The sequence below is a fragment of the Mixophyes fleayi genome, chromosome 1, assembly GCF_038048845.1.
Source record: "Mixophyes fleayi isolate aMixFle1 chromosome 1, aMixFle1.hap1, whole genome shotgun sequence".
Lineage (NCBI taxonomy): Eukaryota > Metazoa > Chordata > Amphibia > Anura > Limnodynastidae > Mixophyes > Mixophyes fleayi.
Window position 1 is genome coordinate 92,305,823 of NC_134402.1, and position 21,853 is coordinate 92,327,675.

At 39.9% G+C, this 21,853-nt stretch overlaps 1 protein-coding gene across 2 annotated transcripts in view; it reads right to left on the minus strand.

Annotated features, from left to right (window-relative positions):
* The window catches only part of TMA16 (translation machinery associated 16 homolog), a 60,630-nt gene extending 39,260 nt beyond the window's left edge, over nucleotides 1–21,370 (minus strand). For both annotated transcript variants that reach the window (XM_075198031.1, XM_075198025.1), the window contains exon 1: nucleotides 21,227–21,370. In XM_075198031.1, the coding sequence (XP_075054132.1) occupies nucleotides 21,227–21,229 (3 nt within the window). In that variant the 5' untranslated portion in view covers nucleotides 21,230–21,370. The remainder of the gene's footprint in view (nucleotides 1–21,226) is intronic.
* Nucleotides 21,371–21,853: the final 483 nt, after the last annotated feature.

Genomic DNA, 21,853 nt, shown 5'->3' on the forward strand with positions numbered 1-21,853 from the left:
GCTCCTGATAGAATCAGCCTAATATCTGGCTGCTAACGGAACCTAATCCTAATCTCCTAGCTAGAGGTGTACTAACTCTCAGCCTATATTGAATTATTTATAAAAATAGAGCAGCGAGCTCAGCGTAACGCCGACGCGCGTTTCGCTTCTGAGCTTTGACAAGGCAAGTTTGCCTTGTCAAAGCTCAGAAGCGAAACACGCGTCGGCGTTACGCTGAGCTCGCTGCTCTATTTTTATAAATAATTCAATATAGGCTGAGAGTTAGTACACCTCTAGCTAGGAGATTAGGATTAGGTTCCGTTAGCAGCCAGATATTAGGCTGATTCTATCAGGAGCATTTAGGAACCAGCCTTTTACAATTATACATTGGATAGACAATTACAAGTTTTTAGCTCTCATATATTATTAAGCTAAACCTATCAAAGTGACAACTAGTAATTTGGTTTATAGACACCAATTAAGGGATTGAAGGGTTTATTCGTGCCAAATAGTTTATCACAATCATAGATCTATTTCTTTGTTTATCAACCTCAATCATGGATCCCTGCTGATATTTCAGCAGCAGAGACCCACTATAGGAACTCCTAATCATAGATTCATACCAATTGAGTGTACTTTAATATACTCGTTAGCCGCTAATTACATAGATTAATAGCAGCAAGCCAGCTTGGTAGTAATCTACCTTTTAACTGAATTATTACAGGTTTCAACATTACATTCATCATTTTTAATATTTCGCTGTGACAATTTTTTAACATAATTAACAATAAAGTTTATTTGTTTTTATAATACCAATATATCACAACCATTTGTATAAAAGAGTGCCCACAAAATACTATTCCTCTCTTTCTTTCTTTCTTTTTCCAATAACAAATAGTTGATACATAGTATTGGAGCACCTCCCCTATATGATTAAATATTATTTATGTAATTGACCTTCAAGGGGTTCAAAGCTTGGTGCGGTGTAAAATCGATTGTGTTCAGGGAATTTAGACCGTAAGCTTCCATGGGGCAGGGACTGATGCGAGTTCTTTGTACAGTGCTGCAAAATTAGTGGCGCTATATAAATAGCTGATTATGAATGGTGCTGTGTTTCACACCACTCCAGTTGATATCGGTCATTGTCACCCGAGGCTTGTGTGCCACTGCTTGGCCCTGGGAACCCAATCCATTAAGCTCCCGATGAACATTTCTTGTGCTGATGTTACTTCCAGTGGCAGTTTAGAACTTGTTAGCGAGATAACAGAGAACAATTTTTATGATGTGCCATGCACTTCAGCACTCGACGGTACCATTCTGTGAGCTTGTGCAGCCTACCACTTTCGGCTGAGATATTGTTTCTTCTAGATATTTACACTTAAAAATAATAGCACTTACAGTTTACTGGGGTGGCTCTAGCAGGGCAGACATCAGACGTACTGACTTTTTGGAAAGGCGACATCCTAGCACCTTGCCACATTGAAAGTTGCTGAGCTCTTCAATAGGACTCATTTAACTGCTGCTTGACTATGGAGATTGCACGGCCATATGCTTGATTTTATGATCCGTTAGCAATCGTTATGGCTGAAATGGCCAAACACACTAATTGGAAGGGGTGGCCACATAGTTATTCAAACAGGAAGTTATTAAACATGTCAGCATTACCAGCTGCAATACTCTTCTCCAGGTAGGTAGTGTTCATGGGAAATTTGACTATGTCATAAATCAGGGCATGATGCAGGGTCTGTTGCAACCTGGGCATAATTTGCACTCAAAAATCTGCATGTATAGATAGCGTATTATGTCCATATGCTGTACACATCTCTGTGCAGGTCTGCATTAATAGCATATGCACTAGCCACAGACACTTACATCCCACATGCACAAGTTTTTATTTTTTTACATATGAAAACACATTCGCATTAGACATCAATAAAACTTAAAAAACAAAACAAAAACAACCCAACTCTCTAATAGGACAATAATAGCTCCTGACTCAAGTGCAAATAAAGAAAAAGTTGTGCACACAAAAGCATAAGAGATGCTCCAGTGAAAGCCAAAGCACCAAGCCAAGTACAATTGCTAACAGCCAATCACAAGTGGTGCGTATAGGCGTCTTTTTCCCAGTCTGCATCTGTGACAGGATGGACCACCAATGCCACCCTGTCTGTTGTTGCTGGTCTTACTTTGCCTTCGTCCCCTTTTGTTATTCCGCATATACACCCCTCCTGCCGCAGTAGGAGGAGCCTGCTGCCACCACTAGGCTCCTTTATGGCGCCCCCAGAAGCACGTTCTTTTCTGGGTAACTGTCACTGGTGGGCTGCCCCCTTGCTGGTGTACCTGGGCTGGTACTCCGGACCGCTTACTATGAATCAGGGTTGCTGTGGATGTAACCTCCCTGGCCTATCACACTGACCAGAGCTGCAGGGTAGCGGCAGTGGTACTGGAGATCTGGGTCCAAACTCAGAAACAGCCAGAGAACGGATTAGATTTAGGGTCTAATCTGCAGGTCACAGGATTACAGCAATATTGAAGATGTTTTCAAGCAGGTCTTTGAAGCAAGTGATGTTTATTTGCTCTCACACTGGTTGAAGGTACCAGGTGATCAGGTCAGATGGAACATCAGAATGATACATTTCAGTGTACAAGACAGTGCTTTTTATACAGATTTGGACACAGGCTATTTTTAGAATCAGGATGCAATGTGTTTACACAAACATGCAAAGCCAATATTTACACTTATCTTTGAAATTCTTAAAACCTTGCTGTGATAGACTTGCTGTCCACTGTAAGATGCAGGATAATTACATCTTCCTATGGCCCTCACACATCAAAAAGTCTAGTTAGCATGAGATTTGCACAAGTCAATCTTCCAACAGTTGCAGAATACACATTTCCTCCAAAGAAAAGAATTCCCCAGGAAAAGTTGTAAACCCCAAACAAGAGACATTTCCTTACACAAAGATATACAAAAGGCTTATTTTATCAGACATATACATCAGAAATAAGGCATTTCTTCTAAAAAAAAAAGGTTAAAACAAATGAGTTTCTTTCCTGGTCTCAGAAATAAGGATTTCCTATATCAAAACTTACACAATATCAAAAATAAAAATGCATTGGCAATTATATAAATAAGCACCCTGCGCTATTTCCTTTATATAAATTTATACCAGTTACTTGTAAGTGATCCAGTCACAGCATCCCTTACTGTACTTGGCCTACGTTACAACATCCCTGTTCTGCTTCTCCAAAAGCAGACTGGCCTAAATGGCAGAATCACACATGTATGCTTAAGCTTATATGAACACACCCACTCTCTGGGAGTGTGCGGAGCATTTTCACTCGAGATATACTATTCAAACTGGTGTAATACTTACTCTGCCTTAGCCCCTCAAGTATTTGCAGAGATACATAAATTGCAAGCAATAATCTGTTAACCCATGTTAGTTGGTGTAAAATATGCATTAGTGCATTCCAGGCCACCCTGTGGCTCTCCACGTGTTGTGAACCTGCAAATCTCAGTAGAGTCTGGCAGCCAATAGCTGGCAAGGTATGCGGGGACTTGTAGTTTCACAACACCTGAAGAGCCACAGGTTGGCCTGGCCTGCAGTAGTTGATTTACTTATGTGAAGAAAACTAAATAAAAGTGATACTTTGTAATGGACATATGCCTGAAGTAAGCTTATTAGTGTGCATGATTTGCAGTAAGCCATTAAGACTGTACTTACTCTACTTCCCTTTATGCATCTGATCATCTCTATATATCTCTGGGATCAACATATGGTATCTAGGCTCTGCATCAGGGACTGGCTGGGTGGCATCCACCCCCAAGTAGATCACATAGCAGGCTACCTTAGGCTTGGTCACTGGGCTAAATGCTAAGTTTGCCAACGGCAAATACAGTAAGTATATTTTCCTGTCTCTGGCAGACCCCTCTCAATTTTTTATGGGCACTACTCTCTCCTACCTGTGCAAGCCTCACTACCATACCAACGGCACTAGCCTTGCTCCTCATTTCCTGCCTGTGCCAGCTGTGCTTCCCTTTAGCTGCTTGCGTCAGTGTCTTTCCCATTTCTCTTTGTCAGCCACCTCTACCACTAATTTCTCTGTGCTAGTCTCTTTATCCATCTATGCCAGTCACTCGCCCAATCCCATCTGCCAGTCTCAGTCTCCCCATGTGAGCATTTACCGCCTTCCAACTCTGCCCCGTGTGCGTATGTCCATTTCTTTTCTCTTCTTTGTGTATTGGTCGTTAAATTAATAATTGCATCTCTGTCGCCACATTTGTATTTGCACTAAACCCTACCTTTGATTGTCTCATTTGCCCCCCCTTTTCCCCTGTGCCCCTCACATCCCACTTTCCTCTTGTCTTGCCCAAAACTCCCACCTCCCCCATCTTCTTCCATATTCCCCCATCTTCACCACATAACTACCTCCTCCTTTTCTGCTAACACTTATAATAGAGCCCTGGTGGCTATTATCATCACCATTTATTTATATAGCGCCACTGATTTCGCAGCGCTGTACAGAGAATGCACGCACATCAGTCCCTGCCCCATTGGAGCTTAGTCTAAATTCCCTAACACGTACACAGACAGAGAGGGAGACACTAGGGTCAATTTTTGATAGCAGCCAATTAACCTACCAGCATGTTTTTCGAGTGTGGGAGGAAACCGGAGCACCCGGAGGAAACCCACGCAAACACGGGGAGAACATACAAACTCCACACAGATAAAGCCATGGTCGGGAATTGAACTCATGACCTCAGCGCTGTGAGGCAGAAGTGCTTACCACTACGCCACCGTGCTGCCCTGATTTGCCGGCTTTTGCCAGTGACATTTTTTAGTAAACGAAATAGTATTACTAGTATAGTATTTGTCTTTTATAAAAGCTAAGAAATATTGTTATACTAGTTTACTTTTTTTCACAATTTGTCACTTTAAAAGAAATTACTATTAAAACTATGTTTGGATACTCTATTTGCCTCTTTTTCGATTCAATGCACCTTCATTTATACAATATATGTTAGTGGGTATTTTTAGTACTTTAGCGAATCAATTTTTAAACTCACCACATGCAAATTAAAATAGAAATCTTTCTTGATTAGGAACGAATACAAAAGAGTTATACCACTGTTAAAGTAAGGTACTTTTGTAACCCTCAAATTTGCCTTCATTATCTAACTTGTACCAGATCAAAATTAAGTAGACTGGGTACACACTGGAGCATTTTCATTCCATAATCGGGCAAATCAGCAGACATACGACTGGTTGGAAGTCAGGTTAGTGTGTATAGTGACACGATGGCCGAAAGTCGTTCCAAAGTGTCGATTATTGGCTCATTTGGTTGGTCGTACGGGTCACTATTTTCAGACCAATCATCTAACGATCATGTAGTGTGTATGCACCCACACTCACGATCCCCATAAAGTTTACAGAGTTGAGCTCTTTTCAGCTGATGCTAGCAATGAATGTCCCTAATAAATGGAGAGCACAGTAGAAGAAATAATTCATTTGTTTGTTCTAAGACAGAGTGTTTCGTTTCAGAGTCACAGAAGCTAACAAAATTTGTTGAGACATGTGGATAGCTATAACAAGGCGGTTTTAAATCAGTGTGACAAGAATAAGTTTATGAATACTGTGCTGTCCTTCTCTGAAGACTAGAGGACCAGATGAAGAGCACAAATCTGATGGTAAATCGTGTCAGTGTATATGGATGTATTGTCAGACTCATCGTACCTTCAGTTGTAGGTACAATTGTTTGAGAAAACACGTTGGTCGAAACATTCTTCAGTGTGTACCTAGCCTTAGTTGCAATGGGTTACTGCACATTTACATTCTTTCAGGGTTATCTACTTACAGAGTTGAGTACAGTACAAAAGCATAATACATGAAAATAACATTTTGGGTTTTTCACATTATGTTCTAGTAGATATGATGTGCCTGAGGACATTTCAAATATATACTTCAGGTACGTTTTTATACACCATTAAGAACAAACTAGTCAACATCTTTGCGGAAATGTTGATTTTCTGTTAAATTTCAATTTATAACTAGATCTCTAAATAAATTCATTGTCACTTTCATTTATTGTTAAACAGGAACAAACTCATTAGCAACTCTGCTATTTATTACACTACCAATGTGTTGTTAACAAAGTGCAACTGGCTTCTTGCACTGTTAGAACAGATGCCAGTAATACAGCCATTACTGCAGAGCACAGTACATTTAACATATAACTAGTAAAATACAGGGATGGAGACTTGGAGTAAATAAATAATATCTGTAATAAAATTCAATAACTTTGTCACAAAGTGATTTTAGTTAATCCCAGAAACTGCTATGAGAATACACATAAAAAAGTAAAAGGCCACCTGCTCAAATGAATTTATAGCCATGAAGTTGGGGCAAATCATTGAAAAATAAACTGGAGGCAAACAATTATCTGGCACTCATAGGCCGAAAATTAATATAAGACATACTTTTAATATGCATATTGAAAGCAAGTAACTTGGTTAACTCAGGTTTGTGGACATATACAAAAGGCTTGGATGTCTATTTATAAATGTACCCTATTTACATAAATATATAATACAGTTGAATTAGGTACCAACTAAGAAGAGTCACAGTTGCAGATTGACCATTGTAGACATTTATTAAGCAACTTGTCATATATACCGATCAGCCATAACATTAAAACCACCTGTAAAATATTGTTTAGATCCTCCTTGCGCCGCAAAAACAGCTCTGATCCGTCGCACATGGACTTCACAAGACCTTGGAATGTGTCCTGTGGTATCTGGCACCAAGACGTTAGCAGCAGATCCTTTAAGTCCTGTAATTTGCGAGGTAGGGCCTCCATGGCTTGGACTTGTTTTTTCAACACAGATGCTCGATCAGACTGAGATCTGGGAAATTTGGAGGCCAAGTCTACACCTTTTGCCAAGTTCCTCAAACCATTCCTGAACAAATTTTGCAGGGTGTCAGCATGCATTATCCTGCTGAAAGAGGCCACTGCAATCAAGGAATACCATTGCCATGGAGGGGTGTACTTTGTCTGAAACAATGTTTAGGTAGGTAGTACGTGTCAAAAGTAACATTCACATGAATACCAGGACCAAAGGTTTCCCAGCAGAACATTACACTGCCTCCTCCGGCTTGCATTCTTCCCATAGTGCCAACTCTTTCCCACATAAATGACACACACGCATCTGGCTGTCCACATATTGTAAACTAATACATGATTCATCAGACCAGGCCACCTTCTTCTATTGCTCCATGGTCCAGTTCAGGCGAACTGTAAGGTCCTTGAAAAAGAAGAGCGAAACGCGCATCGCCAGTTTGCTGGATGCACGGTCAACCCATTTTATTACAATAGGATAGTTTAGACATGGCTCCTTAAACCCAAAGTCAGTATGGACAACTATAGGTAGATAGCAATGCATCTCCCATTTATGCATGCAGTAGATAAGCCAGAATAGGAGAGCTATTGCTACCTTCTACTAATCAGTAGAGCAAGACAGTGGGCAATACCTCATACCAACCTAAATAGAAGATAGACTTTATTATTGGTATTGGCAGAACTCATGTACAGTGGGGAGATGTATGATAATCTTTGTTATATCCTCTAAAAGGTATGTTACAGGATATGGTGGAGGAATTAAGCTATATGTTGCCTTCCTATTTCTGAAATTATATCTAAGGATTTATTTATGTAAGGATAATTTTAATTTTCCAATAATGTATAATAGTTTCTAGCTCTACCTGATATACATCCAACCATGGCTTTTTAGGAGTTTAGAAATAGTGCATGCAGTGATTTTATTTTCTCACAAATTTTGTTTAATCACGAGCATATTTTGCTATTTTTATTTAATATTTTAATTGCATCTGATGTTCATATAACAAGCTTCTATCATAGACAGCATTTTTTAGCAAATTGTGCTACAGTAAGCTCTTCTGTGGACTCAATGAGCCTTGGGCACCCGTGACACTAACGCAGTTCACAGGTTGTCGTTCCTTTGACCACTTTTGTAGGTATTAACCACTGCCTACCGTAAACACCCCCACATGACCTGATGTTCTGGACCCAATGTATCCCACCCCTTGACAGGTGCCATTATAAGGAGATAATCAATGTTATTCACTTCACTTGACTTCAGCGGTTTTAATGTTAAGGCTGATGGTAAAACTTTACCTTAAAGAAAAAAAAAAAAAACCTGCAGATTTTTGTTCAGGGAGGATAAGTCAGCAGTGTCTCGGGCACTGTTTGAGAATTATATCGACCCCTGTATACAATTATTTAACATGTGAGATCAGTAGTGAGATGAATAAAAACTGGGGGACAGCAAAAAAAAAAAAAAAAAAAAAAAGTTCCGTATTCATAATAGAGATGTCCACTTTAACTTTACAAACTGTAGGAAAACGTTGCCAGTTACTACAGCGCCAATTTTGCAACAGTTATCTGTATACCAATTTTCATAGATATCTCCGTATTCGGGAATATTTGAAAAGTAATACAAGGGAAAACAAAAAACAGAATCTGATCAGTTTCAACATGCAGCACCACATAATTCCCTTGTACCTGTTTTTTGGTTGTGTTTTGCTTCAACTCTCCAGTACACATTCCATTGTAAAACAACTTTGTAGTAAGAGATGGGCATGTTGGTCGTATTATATGGTTAAATGTATGTTCAAAAGATTTGATTAACTGCCATTCTCCTAAATAGACAGAAGCAGCAAATGACTAGCACCCACTGGGAAATAGCCAATGAAAACTGCACCAAAACAAAAAGTATTTGTAATGATTGTTTCAGGAAGAGAGGCCCCGGGTGACACATACCCGTGTTAGCCTGGTTTAGCGCTGCCGAAAGAAAGGCGCAGAGTCTAATGGGTCCCCCCGTCATCACCATGAACCGCCACAAGGCAGGATGGACTTTTGCAGCCAGGAAGACGCAGGCAGTGCCCCTTTACCAGCCACTAAGCTTAACAGCAGAGAGAAAGAAAAATCCAAAAGCAGGTCAGCTAGCCAAGAACTGTACACTGGCGTAAGTGAGGTACAAAATCAGTGGGAAGGGAAGTCCATTAACAGGCTGGGATCTGGTACACAGGCAATAATGCAGTACAAAATCAGAGAGAGTGGTCAAAACAAGCAAAGACTGGTACACGAGGGATTAACAGGCAGAATCACTATCCAAGGAGGAATCAGAAGGGAAGCCAAGGTCAGCAGCAATACAGCATAACAGGCAGTCGGTCTGGGTATAAGAATACCTGTTGCTCTGACAAAGGGTGAGCTTTATATACTCTACAGGTTTGAATATGCTGCCTCCCAGCCACAATCAGGTAACAGCCTGAACCTGGAAGTGCTGACCTCTACACAGAGGCAGAGGAAATCAGCAGCACAGGATTGTGGGGCAGGTAAGTTTTGTGACAGTCTTACACTATTGTGCATCTCTGAATGAGATGCACCCAGGAATGGATGCACATTTATTAAAGCTTGCAAGAAAAGTCTTTTCATTTTGTCAGGTAAAAGTCTGTTTGATGCCCTTTGACTCAATAAAAACAAATCAATAATTTTCAGAGAGGAAATGATGACAAACAAAATAAAATTGCTGGGTTTTAAAGGAGATTATTGGGATTGTGGCCATGCAGCCTGATTTACTATGCCTGTATCATAACTATTGTTTTTACTTACTATTTAACATGATGTTCTCCTTCCTAGCCAAAACAACTGTCATATGAATTAAGATGTGATATAGCTTTATACCATAAAACAAAAACACACTGTATTACAGTGTTTATGTTTGCATTAAAACACTTCACAGAAGTGAAAGCTTTACTTTGTCATGCTAAAGCAACATTTTACAAATTATTTCTCTGATGCTGGCACTATTGTTTAGAGCAATGACAAATTTATCAAATGTACAATTATGCTGTGGGCATAAGCAAATGACATGTGGCAAGGATAAAGACATATTTCAGCACTAGTATAACAAGATTAGGAGTTCACTGTTCTCCTGGAGTGCTTACAAAACATTCCATCTGCTTCCAAATATGTATTACTAGACAAGTTCCTGAAAGCCAGCATTTTTGGGGCACCAAGTTTCTTCGGTGTTCTGGCTTGATTTAGGTCAGACATGCACCGTTATGGGCCTTCTAGTAGGGAACTCCTGGACTCAGTGTATGCTGCCACTTGGAACACACACTGTTCAGCTTTGAACGCTGTGTCAAAAGCCTGCAGGGGCCAGGAACCAAAATAAACAATTCCTGGCTGTGATTGAAAACAGGGGTACAACAGTGGAAGTACAACCTGTCAATAACTTGATGTTAACTGAAGCAAATCTGTGGGTAGGGGCTTAATACAGAACAGTAAAAAATGCTTAGCTTTTTTTCATTTGATTTTTCAGGAACTTAAGCCCTGTACACATGGTCATTAAAACAAATAATGCCTGTTGAAAGTAAAAACAAATTCTTGTATTTTGACAACGCATTTAACAGTATTCAAATTAAATTTTCTCTTCAAAGCTTAACTGCAGTTCTGTACTAATTACGGAGGGTTCATGCTCGTTAATGTTACAGAAGCAAAGCAAAGAGAAAGCTGTCAGAAAACGTGGCTGTGTACAGATCCATTCAACCATCAGCAGTAAAGAGTGTTTGGCAGGCATTAAGAATATGCCTTAAATTCCTAATTAATTATTATCGTAATTGATTTGTAAGGCAAGACAGTGCTCTACAGCACCAGACAGTGGTAAAAACAGAGCATGCGTAACAGCGGCACACAAAATAAATGCAGACATAAAATCAAGGAGGAAGGAGGACAACTCTCAAGATACAACTTACAATCTAGTAGGTAAACGGTAGAAATTAGACAAGATTAGAAAGTTTGGTCAGAGTGGAGGTTGGAACATTGAGGGTGTACCTGTGCAAGTAGTATAGGTAGGTTTAGGGTAGGATCCAGTAACCAGGTGGGTTTTCAGAGAGCGTTTAAAGATTTGAAGACTGAGGGATAGTCTGATCAACAAGGTCCTGTACACATGTTGGGTAGCGGTATGGGAGAAATTTTGAAGGCAAATTCAGATATCTGGGTGCTGTGGGAGGAACAAAGGGAGCTTGAATGTGCAGGACCTCCTGCAAAAAGGTATAGACTTCCGGAAGGTCCACCAAACGCCTTTGGAAGAATATGGAAAGGCCGAGACCTGGACCTTTAAGGATCCCAGGCGGAGCCTTACATCAAGACCGTTTTATAGAAACCCTAGCAGCCAGGGCAAATTTACTTGTATTGTGTGCCAGGTCTTCACACTGTTTAATGCAAATGCACTAGATTCTACGGCAAATGCGGGCTGACACTGGCTTTCTAGCCCGTAACAGGGTATTGCAAAATACATTTCCCTGGCGCTCCACCACGGTATAATAAAAATATATGAGATGTAATTATACAAGATATATAAACACATAAAATGACTGATGTGACTGGCCAGAGTTAAATAACAATGCATGTACAGATTATAAACATATATGTACCATTTCTACATTGATAAATATCAAAGAAATAGTAAAAAATGAATCTAAAACCGACACTTGCACGATGTCCAATACTATTAAAGTTAGATAGTCCTGTGGTAAAGTCCGGCGGAGCTATCCATCGTGCATAGATGTCCCAAAAAGTCTGGACAATGTAAATATAAATCCAAATATGCATCCAAAATAAAAGAAAAAGAACTCAAAGTTTATATGCACTGATGTTTCTTTCATCCGGCTGCTAAGGCCATCTTCATTCTCTGATTCAAGTCCATCCAGGCTCCGGACTGTCCCAATGTTATATATCTGTGAGATGCATGCGCAATTGCTGGAAATATATTCTGGGCAGAGACGCCTCCATTTAAAAGCGGTGAAGTCCCACCTAATAAGTGAGGGTAATGCGTTGTCGGTTTACCGAAAATGTAGAGATAATTGATGGTAGATATAATATGATGTGTCCTACTACTAGTAGTCGTCCATATATCCCAAAAGTCCTCTGGATTGGAATCAAAGATGAGAGAGAAGTATAGGAGCGGAAGCAGCCACTACCGAAAATGTCCAGCTGGCACATGCGCAGCTTATATATAGGCTCCCAGTTGTTTCCTTCCCCGTTCGCGGCTTGTTACGTCATGCGTAGCAGGCGAATGTTCCGTACTTGCAGCCTTGGGTTCAATGGAGCTAGATAAAGCACTATTTTGGTGTTCCTATGAGATGTTATCAATATATAAGAATAAGAAACGCATTTCACCTTGATAATTAAAGGCTTCCTCAGGGATAAATGAATGTTAATGTTCAATGTACAAAGTGTGTTTAAATATCCCTCCTTTCAATCTTTGACTGGTTGCAAGTTGACTCCGGTAGGAGCAAATCTAAATAATGTCCCAATTGGTGCTGTTGTAGCACATGACAGTGTTACTAAGTAACCACTCTGTAAACATCCTAATATGCTCGATCACATTCTTTCTCATGGATATATGAAGAGAATAGAAATTAACTAGACATATTCTGATTATCAACAAATCGCCCACCTATAATGAGCCACGTACATAAAATAACTGCTATTCCACTGCTCAGGTCTAGTGCTAGAAGGGAATATTTGCTCAGGTTAGTGGGACAATGATGAAGTCCTTCTCCCACTGCCATGAGAAGGATGTCTGCATAGCATACCCTGCGGGGCCAATGGGGAGCTACCAGTATAATTGAGAGTCTTTCCTGCTTGACCCTCCAGAGTACTCAGGGAAGCATTGGAATGGGAAGGAAAAGATACCTTAGCCGAAAATTCCAGTGCATTGTCATTATGTCCACCGCCACCGGGTCCCTTGCTCTTACACAGAACCTGTGAACCTGCCAATTGTATCTGGACACCATCAGATCCAGAAAGGCCCCGATTCCGGACTAATATCGGAAATACCTCTGGATGGATGAACCATTCCCCTGGCATTGCTGTGTGACAACTTAGAAAGTCGGCTTCCCAATGTAGAATGCCTGGAATTAATACGGCTGAGAGAGATGGGACAAACTGTTTTACCCAAGCTCATATCTGGGCCGATATGCCCACTGCCTTTGGACTCCTTGTCCCCCCGTTTGTTGATATATGCCAACGCCGTGGCATTTTCCGAATATAATTGAAATCGGGAATCCCTGAATTAGGGACAAAGTCTCTTTGAGAGCCATTAATATGGCCTTCAACTTTAGGATATTTATTGGAAGGAAACTTTCTTGTTCCGAACAAAGACCCGGAAGGTGCAAATATAGCATCACTGCACTACAGCCCTTTAGACTGGCATCCGTTGATAAGATGATCCAGGAGCACGGGGCAAAGGATCTGCCCATGCTTAGAGGTTCTTGACTCTTCCACCACCTGAGAGATAGACAAGCCTCTGGGCATAACATTATTCTCTGGTGTGCCAAATGGAGAGAGGAGCCTGACCACTTTTATTAGGAGATCCCCTTGGAGTCATCTTAAATGAAACATTCCACCTCATGCGAAGAAGCAGGAAATGTTTGTGACTGTCTAGGACCCAGGTCACTAGGTCCTGTACTGAGCAAATCTTGTCCTGTGGAAAGAAAATTTTCTGCCTTCTAGTGTATTATGAGACCTAAGAAAATCATTCTCTGGACTGATATTAACTGAGACTTCTGAACATTCATTAACCAACCATGAAGCTGCAGGGTCTCTATCATAAGGTGTAAATGCTGACATATAAGCGGATCTGAGGGGGCTTTCATCGAGATAGGGAGGGCACTATGCTCACCCTAATAAAATGGAGACGGGCAGCCATTACTGGCATGATTTTTGTAAATACTCTGGGCGCTGTGGCCAGGTCAAAAGGAAGCGCCCCGAATTGGTAATGGTCGCCCCTACCGTGAAGCGGAGAAATGGTTGCGCCCTTCTTAGATAGGTACATGAAGATATGCGTCCCGAATATCTATGGACGCCAGGAATTCTCCCCCCTCCAATCCATTTATCATTGAACGAAGAGACTCCATTTGAAAACCTGTCTATACTTAGGTGTAGATTTAGAGACTAAGTTCAAAATGGGACGGAAGGAACCGTCCGGCTTGGAGACCAGAAAAAGATTTGAATAGAATCCCTGGCGTCTCCGATTCTCTGGGACTGGGCAGATTACTCTGCCCAGTCTGCCCGCTAAAAGAAGAGAATCTACACAGTGCCATATCGCTTGCCTTCTGTTCTGGTCGAAGGGCAGGGCAGGAAAAAATGATGAGGGGCCCGAACTTAAAAGATCTATGATATATCCCCATGCCATGATCCTGAATCTAGAGAGGATTTTATCCACTATTCTGTGAACAATCGCAGGCGCCACCCCCCCCCCCCCCCCCTCCACTCCCGTGGCCACGAGGCGAGTAGGGTGTAAGTCAGACTGCCGGGTTTCCCGAGAGTCTGGCCTGACGCCTGCTGCCAGACGAGGACTTTCCTCTATGGGAGAGACCTCTGAACCCAGAAGACTTCCCTCTACTTGTCTGACCTCTAAAGGCGGGGCCTCCCTGAAAGGGCTGACGGAAGGAGCTAAACCTCGGCCAGCAAATAAAAGTCAGCCAAACTCCTTGGGCACTTAAACTACACTGACTAGCTACAGGGTGTTGCAGAAAGGAGGGGTCTGTCAGCAGTCACAGATTAACTAGTTAAGTGCAACTCCACACTCCCCAGCTACAACCCCATGGTAGCAGTGTCCCCCAGATAGGATGAAGGAGAAAGTGTTCTTGGAAACTGAGCAAATTGTGCTGTTGTTGATGAAGAAGGTTTGAAGCAACTATGGAAAGAGGGAAGATGATAAAACTCAACATGTCCAAAACAGAGCTTATAGGCTAGTGTTGGTAATCCATGTATAAATAGCAGACATATAGCAGTCCAACAAGATAGTAGAGAAGGGCACAGGTCACTTGAGCGAGAGGTAGATTTGGGTTTAACAACATAAAAGTAGTACTTTATTCTGATTAAGTAAATTAGTTCATGAAAATAGTAAAGTGAGAAAAGCAGACAAAACAGATAGTGGTACTGGAGGAGAGGATGTGCCAGAGCTAGAGATAGTGTAGGTGCAGTTCGACGTAAACCAGGAAAGAACTGTGTCACAAAGACAAATTGGTGGTGTGCAGTAGGAGACAGTGATCAATGGTGTCAAAATGGCAGTGAGGTTCAGGGGGCTGCGTATACAAAAGGAACCCATACACTCTGTAAGTAGATCGCTGATCACTTTTGTGAGGGCAATCTGAGTTGAAAGTTTGGGATGCAAACCAGATCGCAGAGATGCCCTTGAGTACAGGCCATTAATCTGGACCACTTTCCCATTGATGTTATTTCATGTTCTTATTAGTAAGCAGATACTCAGTTCTTTGTGTAAAAAAATAATGCCAGTTTGTTTTACTGATCAAAATAAGAAGTATAGGGTGTAAGAAAACTGTATTTATAAAAGAGTATTTTTTGCTTTAACCTATTCGCTGAGGTTTTTCTCATGCCTGTGCCGAGTATTTATTTCATGCCTACTAACCAAACATGGTCAGCAGGCAGTAAACAAACAGGGGGACTTCCCTCCTTCTAACAAGGTTAACTCTGTTTTAGAGCCTCTATTTTACTATCCCTCACATTTCCCATAGACTTTAATGGACTTTCCTCCTTTAATGGAGAAAGGCATCAGAAAATCCAAAGATCATAATAGGAAGTAATCTGTGTTTTTTAATTTGTTAAATGCAGTGGAAAAGTGGGACTTGTCCTGAGCACTTTGAGGGTCATGAAGAAGACGAGCCATGGTGAGCAGTTAGATTCCCGACCATGGCCTTATCTGTGTGGAGTTTGTATGTTCTCACTGTGTTTGTGTGGGTTTCCTCTGGATGCTTGTTTCCTTCCACACTCCAAAAACATAATAGCAGCCAATTAACTTACTAGTAAATTGACCATAGTCTCTCTCTGTCTGTGTATGTATGTAAGTAAGGGAATCTAGACTGTAAGCCCAATGGGGCAGGGACTGATACGAGCAAGTTCTCTGTACAGCCCTGCGGAATTTGTGGCGCTATATAAATTGATGATGATGATGATGAGCCATACCTGTCTTAAGCACTCAAAGGGTTAAATTAACACAATAAAATGACCTCACTCATGAGTAGGTTTGACATGTTACCATCAACAGAGCTATTTGATGCAATGCAATGGAAGGAGTGGCCATGCAAACCTTTTATCTTGGTACACAGAAATACAGGGCCTCATCCATGTGGAGTTTTCCCTGTGTTTGCTAGGGTTTCCTCCCACACTCCAAAAGAGGTTAATTGGCTGCTGACAAAATTAACCCAAATGTGTGAGAGTCCATGTTGGTGTGTTAGGCAATTTAGAGTGTATGCTCCAATGGTACGGAGCTTGATGTTAATGTTAAATTTACTCTACAGCGTTCTCCCCAGAAAATTTTGCCAGATGGGTGGCAATAATAAACAGCAGGGTATGGGCAGTTGTAATACTTTGCAATAATAATGAAAAAATTTCCAGGTTATTGCCCACATCTGCCAGGACTGGTCTAACCACTGCTGGCTGCATTGCTCAGATGGGGCAGCACGGTGGCTTAGTGGTTAGCACTTCTGCCTCACAGCACTGGGGTTATGAGTTCAATTCCCGACCATGGACTTATCTGTGTGGGTTTCCTCCTGGTGCTCCGATTTCCTCCCACACTCCAAAAACATACTGGTAGGTTAATTGCCCTAAGTCTCTCTCGGTCTGTGTGTGTATGTTAGGGGATTTAGTTTAAAAGCTCCAATGGGGTAGGGACTGATGTGAATGAGTTCTCTGTACAGCGCTGCGGAATTAGTGGCGCTATATAAATAAATAGATAAATATGATGATGATCGTGCCTGTTATAATAGGAGAAACAATGGTTTATTATATTATAATAAGACTCTGTTGGGCTCCAAGAGCCGGGTGGCAAGTAAAAACAGCCGGGTGGAATTCATGGGAAAAAAGGTGTTGGGGGAACACTGCTCTATAAAGCGCTGCATAACTGGAGTTGCTAGATAAATGATAATATAAAAAACTAAATCTACATTTGCATTATAGATGTGCACGTATATTCTTTTGCATGACAATGCAATTATTTAGTGATAAGTTGACCCATGCACTATAACTATACAAATAAATTCTGAAAAATAACAAATATAAAAGGGATTGTTCACTTCGAGACATCACCCATCTTTAGAGTACCCTGCTTGTGTAGCAATTTTGCACATTCTCTGTTATAACGCAATCAGTGCTAGTCCTCCTTGTTTGGAAGCATGCCAAGAAGAAAGCTTCCAGCTATAGAGGACTGTAGCTATCTGGTTTCTATGAAAGTGATAAGTCTGCCTACAAAGTTTACGATTTGAAGAGCCATTATTGTTTGCTTTCCTCAAAGAACCTCTTGTCCTTCTTACGGAGGTATGATAATTCTCTCACAAAACAATAGTGAAGCATATGTGTGACATCAATGGTTGTGAGCATGGCATCACTGGATGCATGTCCAGGTTCAGGAAAGCCAGTAAATACGAGAGCAAACAAAGAAATAAGAGGCAAAACCCACTAGGATTTCTCATAGCCTAGACAAAGAGAACATTAAACTAGGTCCAACATGTATAAATACCCTATGTTACACCTAATTAAGCAAATACAATTTTGGTTACAGACCTGTTAATACTTAACTCGCTTATTTTTAGTAAGCTACTTGTAGAGGGCCTGTGCCCAAAGCTAGAGTCGAGAACAAATTTATAATGCTTCTATGAAAAAGGAGAGATTTAAGAAACACATACATAGAAAGGACATTATTTAACAGATAACTGCTTAGCTGCTAGTTGGTCAAATCTGCACTTTTATTTATTTTCAAGCATCGCAGTTAAGAGACAGACTGTGTCTAGAAAAAATGGCTATTCATGTGTACACTGTATAAATATGTATAAAGACAGGGAGAAAGACTGTGGTTGGGTGGTTGCTACTTGACATGCATAACTTGGAATTCTAGAGAAAACAAAACAATTCTATTACAATCCATACACTTATCTTACAATCTTACTATTATTTATACTACACATCTCCAATGGTGAAAATCATGTTGGAAATACTCACTGAATGCATTATATTTTACATTATCCTTGAAGAATGTCTAAATAACAGCTAACTGTCCTTGATGTCAAAAGCATCCATATTTTAAATATTTCTATTCTTAACATATGTATTTACAAACATTCCCATGTTGCCAGGCATCTGCATCTAAATAGAAGATGAATCATTTGAGAAGTTTTGTTGTTAGAGCACATAGCAATTAACTTATGCAGTTTAGGTAGTCCTATAGGCAAAGCAGTAAAATGGTAGGAAGTCAGAACTTAGACAGCCGAAAGCGCAAAAAAAAATAAGATTGGGTCCATCATTTTGCTCTCCTTCTCCTTAAAGAAAAGCTGAAATAGAGTACATAGATTAATATTACTTCTGACAACTGAACCCTCTAGACAGAAACAAGCTGGGAGTTCTACAGAATACATAACAATCGTGAATTTTTTTCACTATTACAAACTCATGTCTTATATCATTTTCTTAGGAATTTTATAAATAGTTACAAATAAAAAAAAGTGACAGCACACATCACGTGCATGTATAGATATGTCAACAGAATTTATACACTGAAAAAAAAAAAAAAAAAGAAGAGAAAAAAACAGATGTTAAATCTTTTAGCTAGCCATAATTCTACTCTCTGTTAGATCCAGTTGAACAGTCAGGGTAGTTTCACCTTTGGCAAGGACTAATAATGTCATTTGGCTGTTTAATCCCTTTCAAAGCCCTCACCATCGTTCATTCATTTCCGTGACATCAACATGCACAATAGTCATGTTGTAGGGCGATTATAGAGTAGTCAGGATGATTGTAGTCTTTTTTTGCCCAGGGAGAACAAATGGTCAATTTCCTGTTTATTTTAGTTCATGATTCAGGAAGGCATAGTAGGTAGCCAATTATTAGAGACATACTTGGATCCTTTACATAGATAGACTCTTTACTCTGGCATATGCATTGCTGCATAACACATGTAGTCAGTGGCAATGCACACAAATGTCTCCACGATGTTCATAATGGAATTTATTGAAAGAAGAAGGGATGCCCTCACAGGATGTCACTCTCACATCAACACCAATAAAATAATTCCATTGTCGCTCCTATTTCCAATTTCTTTTGAAAATTTAGATGAACAATTCGCTAAATGAGCTCACAATCTAAAAATAATTCCCTAATCTTTAGAACCATATTCCAGAAAAAAAGTACTATTTTAGATAGATTTATAAACATTAGGAATGTACCAAACTCTTAATATTTGTCTATATACACTTATAATTGCTTCAAGATCATGATCGTTTTCAGGATTTTTTCAATGTCGCAGACAAAATGTATCAGAAATTGTGAACACCACAAAATGGCTGGACTGAAATGCAATATGAAGAGTTAACCTCATGTATCCAGCTCCCACTGTCCCATAGATTGTAAGCTAGCGAGCAGGGTCTTCTCACCTCTTTATTTTACCCAGTCTCTTTCTTACTGTGTTTGTCCCCAATTTTAAAGAACTACGGAATTTGCTGTCGCTATATAAATAAATGTGTAATAAATTAAAAGTGGCAGGTAATGTACTTGAAAACAAACTTGATAATTTGCTAATTTGTGATTGAAGTGATTTGTTGAAGTGATTGTGGATTAGGTTGGGGCCTTATCCTAAATAGATATCCCCAATCAAACTTGTACAATTCTATATCATTTCTATAAATGCCATAGATCAAAAGAAAGGCCAAAAAGACACTTTTGTTTAGTAATTGAGTAATTTGATTGTACAAAACTGTGTTGAGCACTAGTGAGCAGTGCTCACCTCATTCTGCATGATATCCCCATGATGCAGTAGATATGCATTCACAATTGTATCAGAACATGCTAAGATCCTCCCTTCATGTTTATTTCAGATATTACATTGTATATTGATATTAGAGTTGACTACATTATGCTTGTTATTAGTGCGTCTTTAACGTGCTACTGCATTCTTGTAAAAAAATTTATAAAATTAGTCACAACAGTGATGCGCCTTTCCAAAACTTTACAAATTTGGCTGGCTGGACTAGATCTCCCCTTATTTTTTTCTGTTTAGTGCCTTAACTATATTAAACATACAGATGTGAAACATCAATCTTGAGTAAAATTAATAAAAAAAGGTTAACAAAAATAAGCTGCATTGTGATCAAAATGTAGCATTTGTTGCCACAATATGCAGTTGAGAAAATATATCCCCCCCCCCCAAGTACTTTTAAAAAACAATGAACCTAAGGAGACATTGCATTTGTCAATTTCCATTCCACTGCCAAATGCAAGACTGTTAAAGGTATTTCCAGTAATGGTGCCTCGTGCAGGTGATCTTGCTGCACATAGCAGCTGGATCAACTTGGTTCATTCATGTGAGCCCATAGGGCAAAGTTAGCCTAATCTTGTTGTATACATATTTTTCGTCAGTTCTGACATATTTATATTTTTGATCAGTTTAGGAAAACTATATTATCCAATTAGTTTTTTTACAGAGTGGGGACTCCACACATATTACAATTTTAACCCGAGAACACAAAAATGTTCAGCACATACACAATGTTGGATACTCTTTTCCATCAGCATCAGTTCAAATCACTTTTGAAATATTTTGCCCACAATAACAGTAAGATTACCAATCATTCTGGCCAATTGCATTTGAAAAGTGACCCCCCCACACATAACTTTAATTAACAAATTGAGAAGTTATTAAGCTGAATGGGTGGATAGGAAGGTATTCAAGTATTAACAGATAAATGCTAACTGAACAAGAGTTAAATAAAACGTCAAGTTTCCCATGGCTGAATTAAAACCGACTGCATAACAAAGAAGTTTGAAAATAAGTGGTATTAGAATGTACACTGCCGTTTAGGAAAATGACTTGATATTATATATTGACTAAACAAAACTGTTTGATATACATGATGCATTTCTATACTAAATACTAGAAGCAAAAGCACAATGTTCAGGTGTGAAATTTAAAGACAATAATATTGTATCTAATCGGGACATAATAATGAAACACGGTGCATTTAATTCAAGTTGGCACATTAGTGCCACAAGCATTTTGCACTAACAAATTTGTGAGTGGTGAGTAGGGGAACAAACAAGCAATGTTCGTGTCGTTCCATTCAAATGTTCTAATGGTTGTTATACATACCATAGTGACGTCCTGCTTTCTGTACTACAACTTATATACACCCGTCCCTCTCACAGCGCCCCACACGTGGGTTTCTTCTAGATGGTGGCTAGATCCGCTGCATCGAAAGGACCTTCTGACATCACCGGGTCATGTGACTACAGAAGTCACATGGTACACAGCAGAGGAGGCTGCTGCAAATGTTCCTGTGTAGTTACTGAAAGTAATGGAGAATCAGATAGAGCAGTCTTCTAGCAACAAGCAGCAATATTTCTACTGAATCCAGGTGGAAAACTTGTTTTCCCTGTCAGACTCATTCACGTGAAGGTGCTATTCAGGTATTAATGCCAGAGAAGAGTCTTAAAACAGGACACTTTGAAGTGCATTACATAGCATTACATTACCTAGCTTACATGTCAGCAATTTCAATTGTCCAAAGTTGCATCGCATGTCCTATGTTTTTTAGTGCTATCAATAAATGATATATACTTAATAATGGACAGTGATCCCTCCTAATTGTGTTTTGCTTTAGTAGTCTAATGACTCCAATAGTGAATTCCACAATGGGTCCTGTCCCAATAATCCAGGGAGGCAAGTCTACTTAATGCTTTCAGACGGTAGTACTTTAAAAGCAATGCAGTAAAGGGG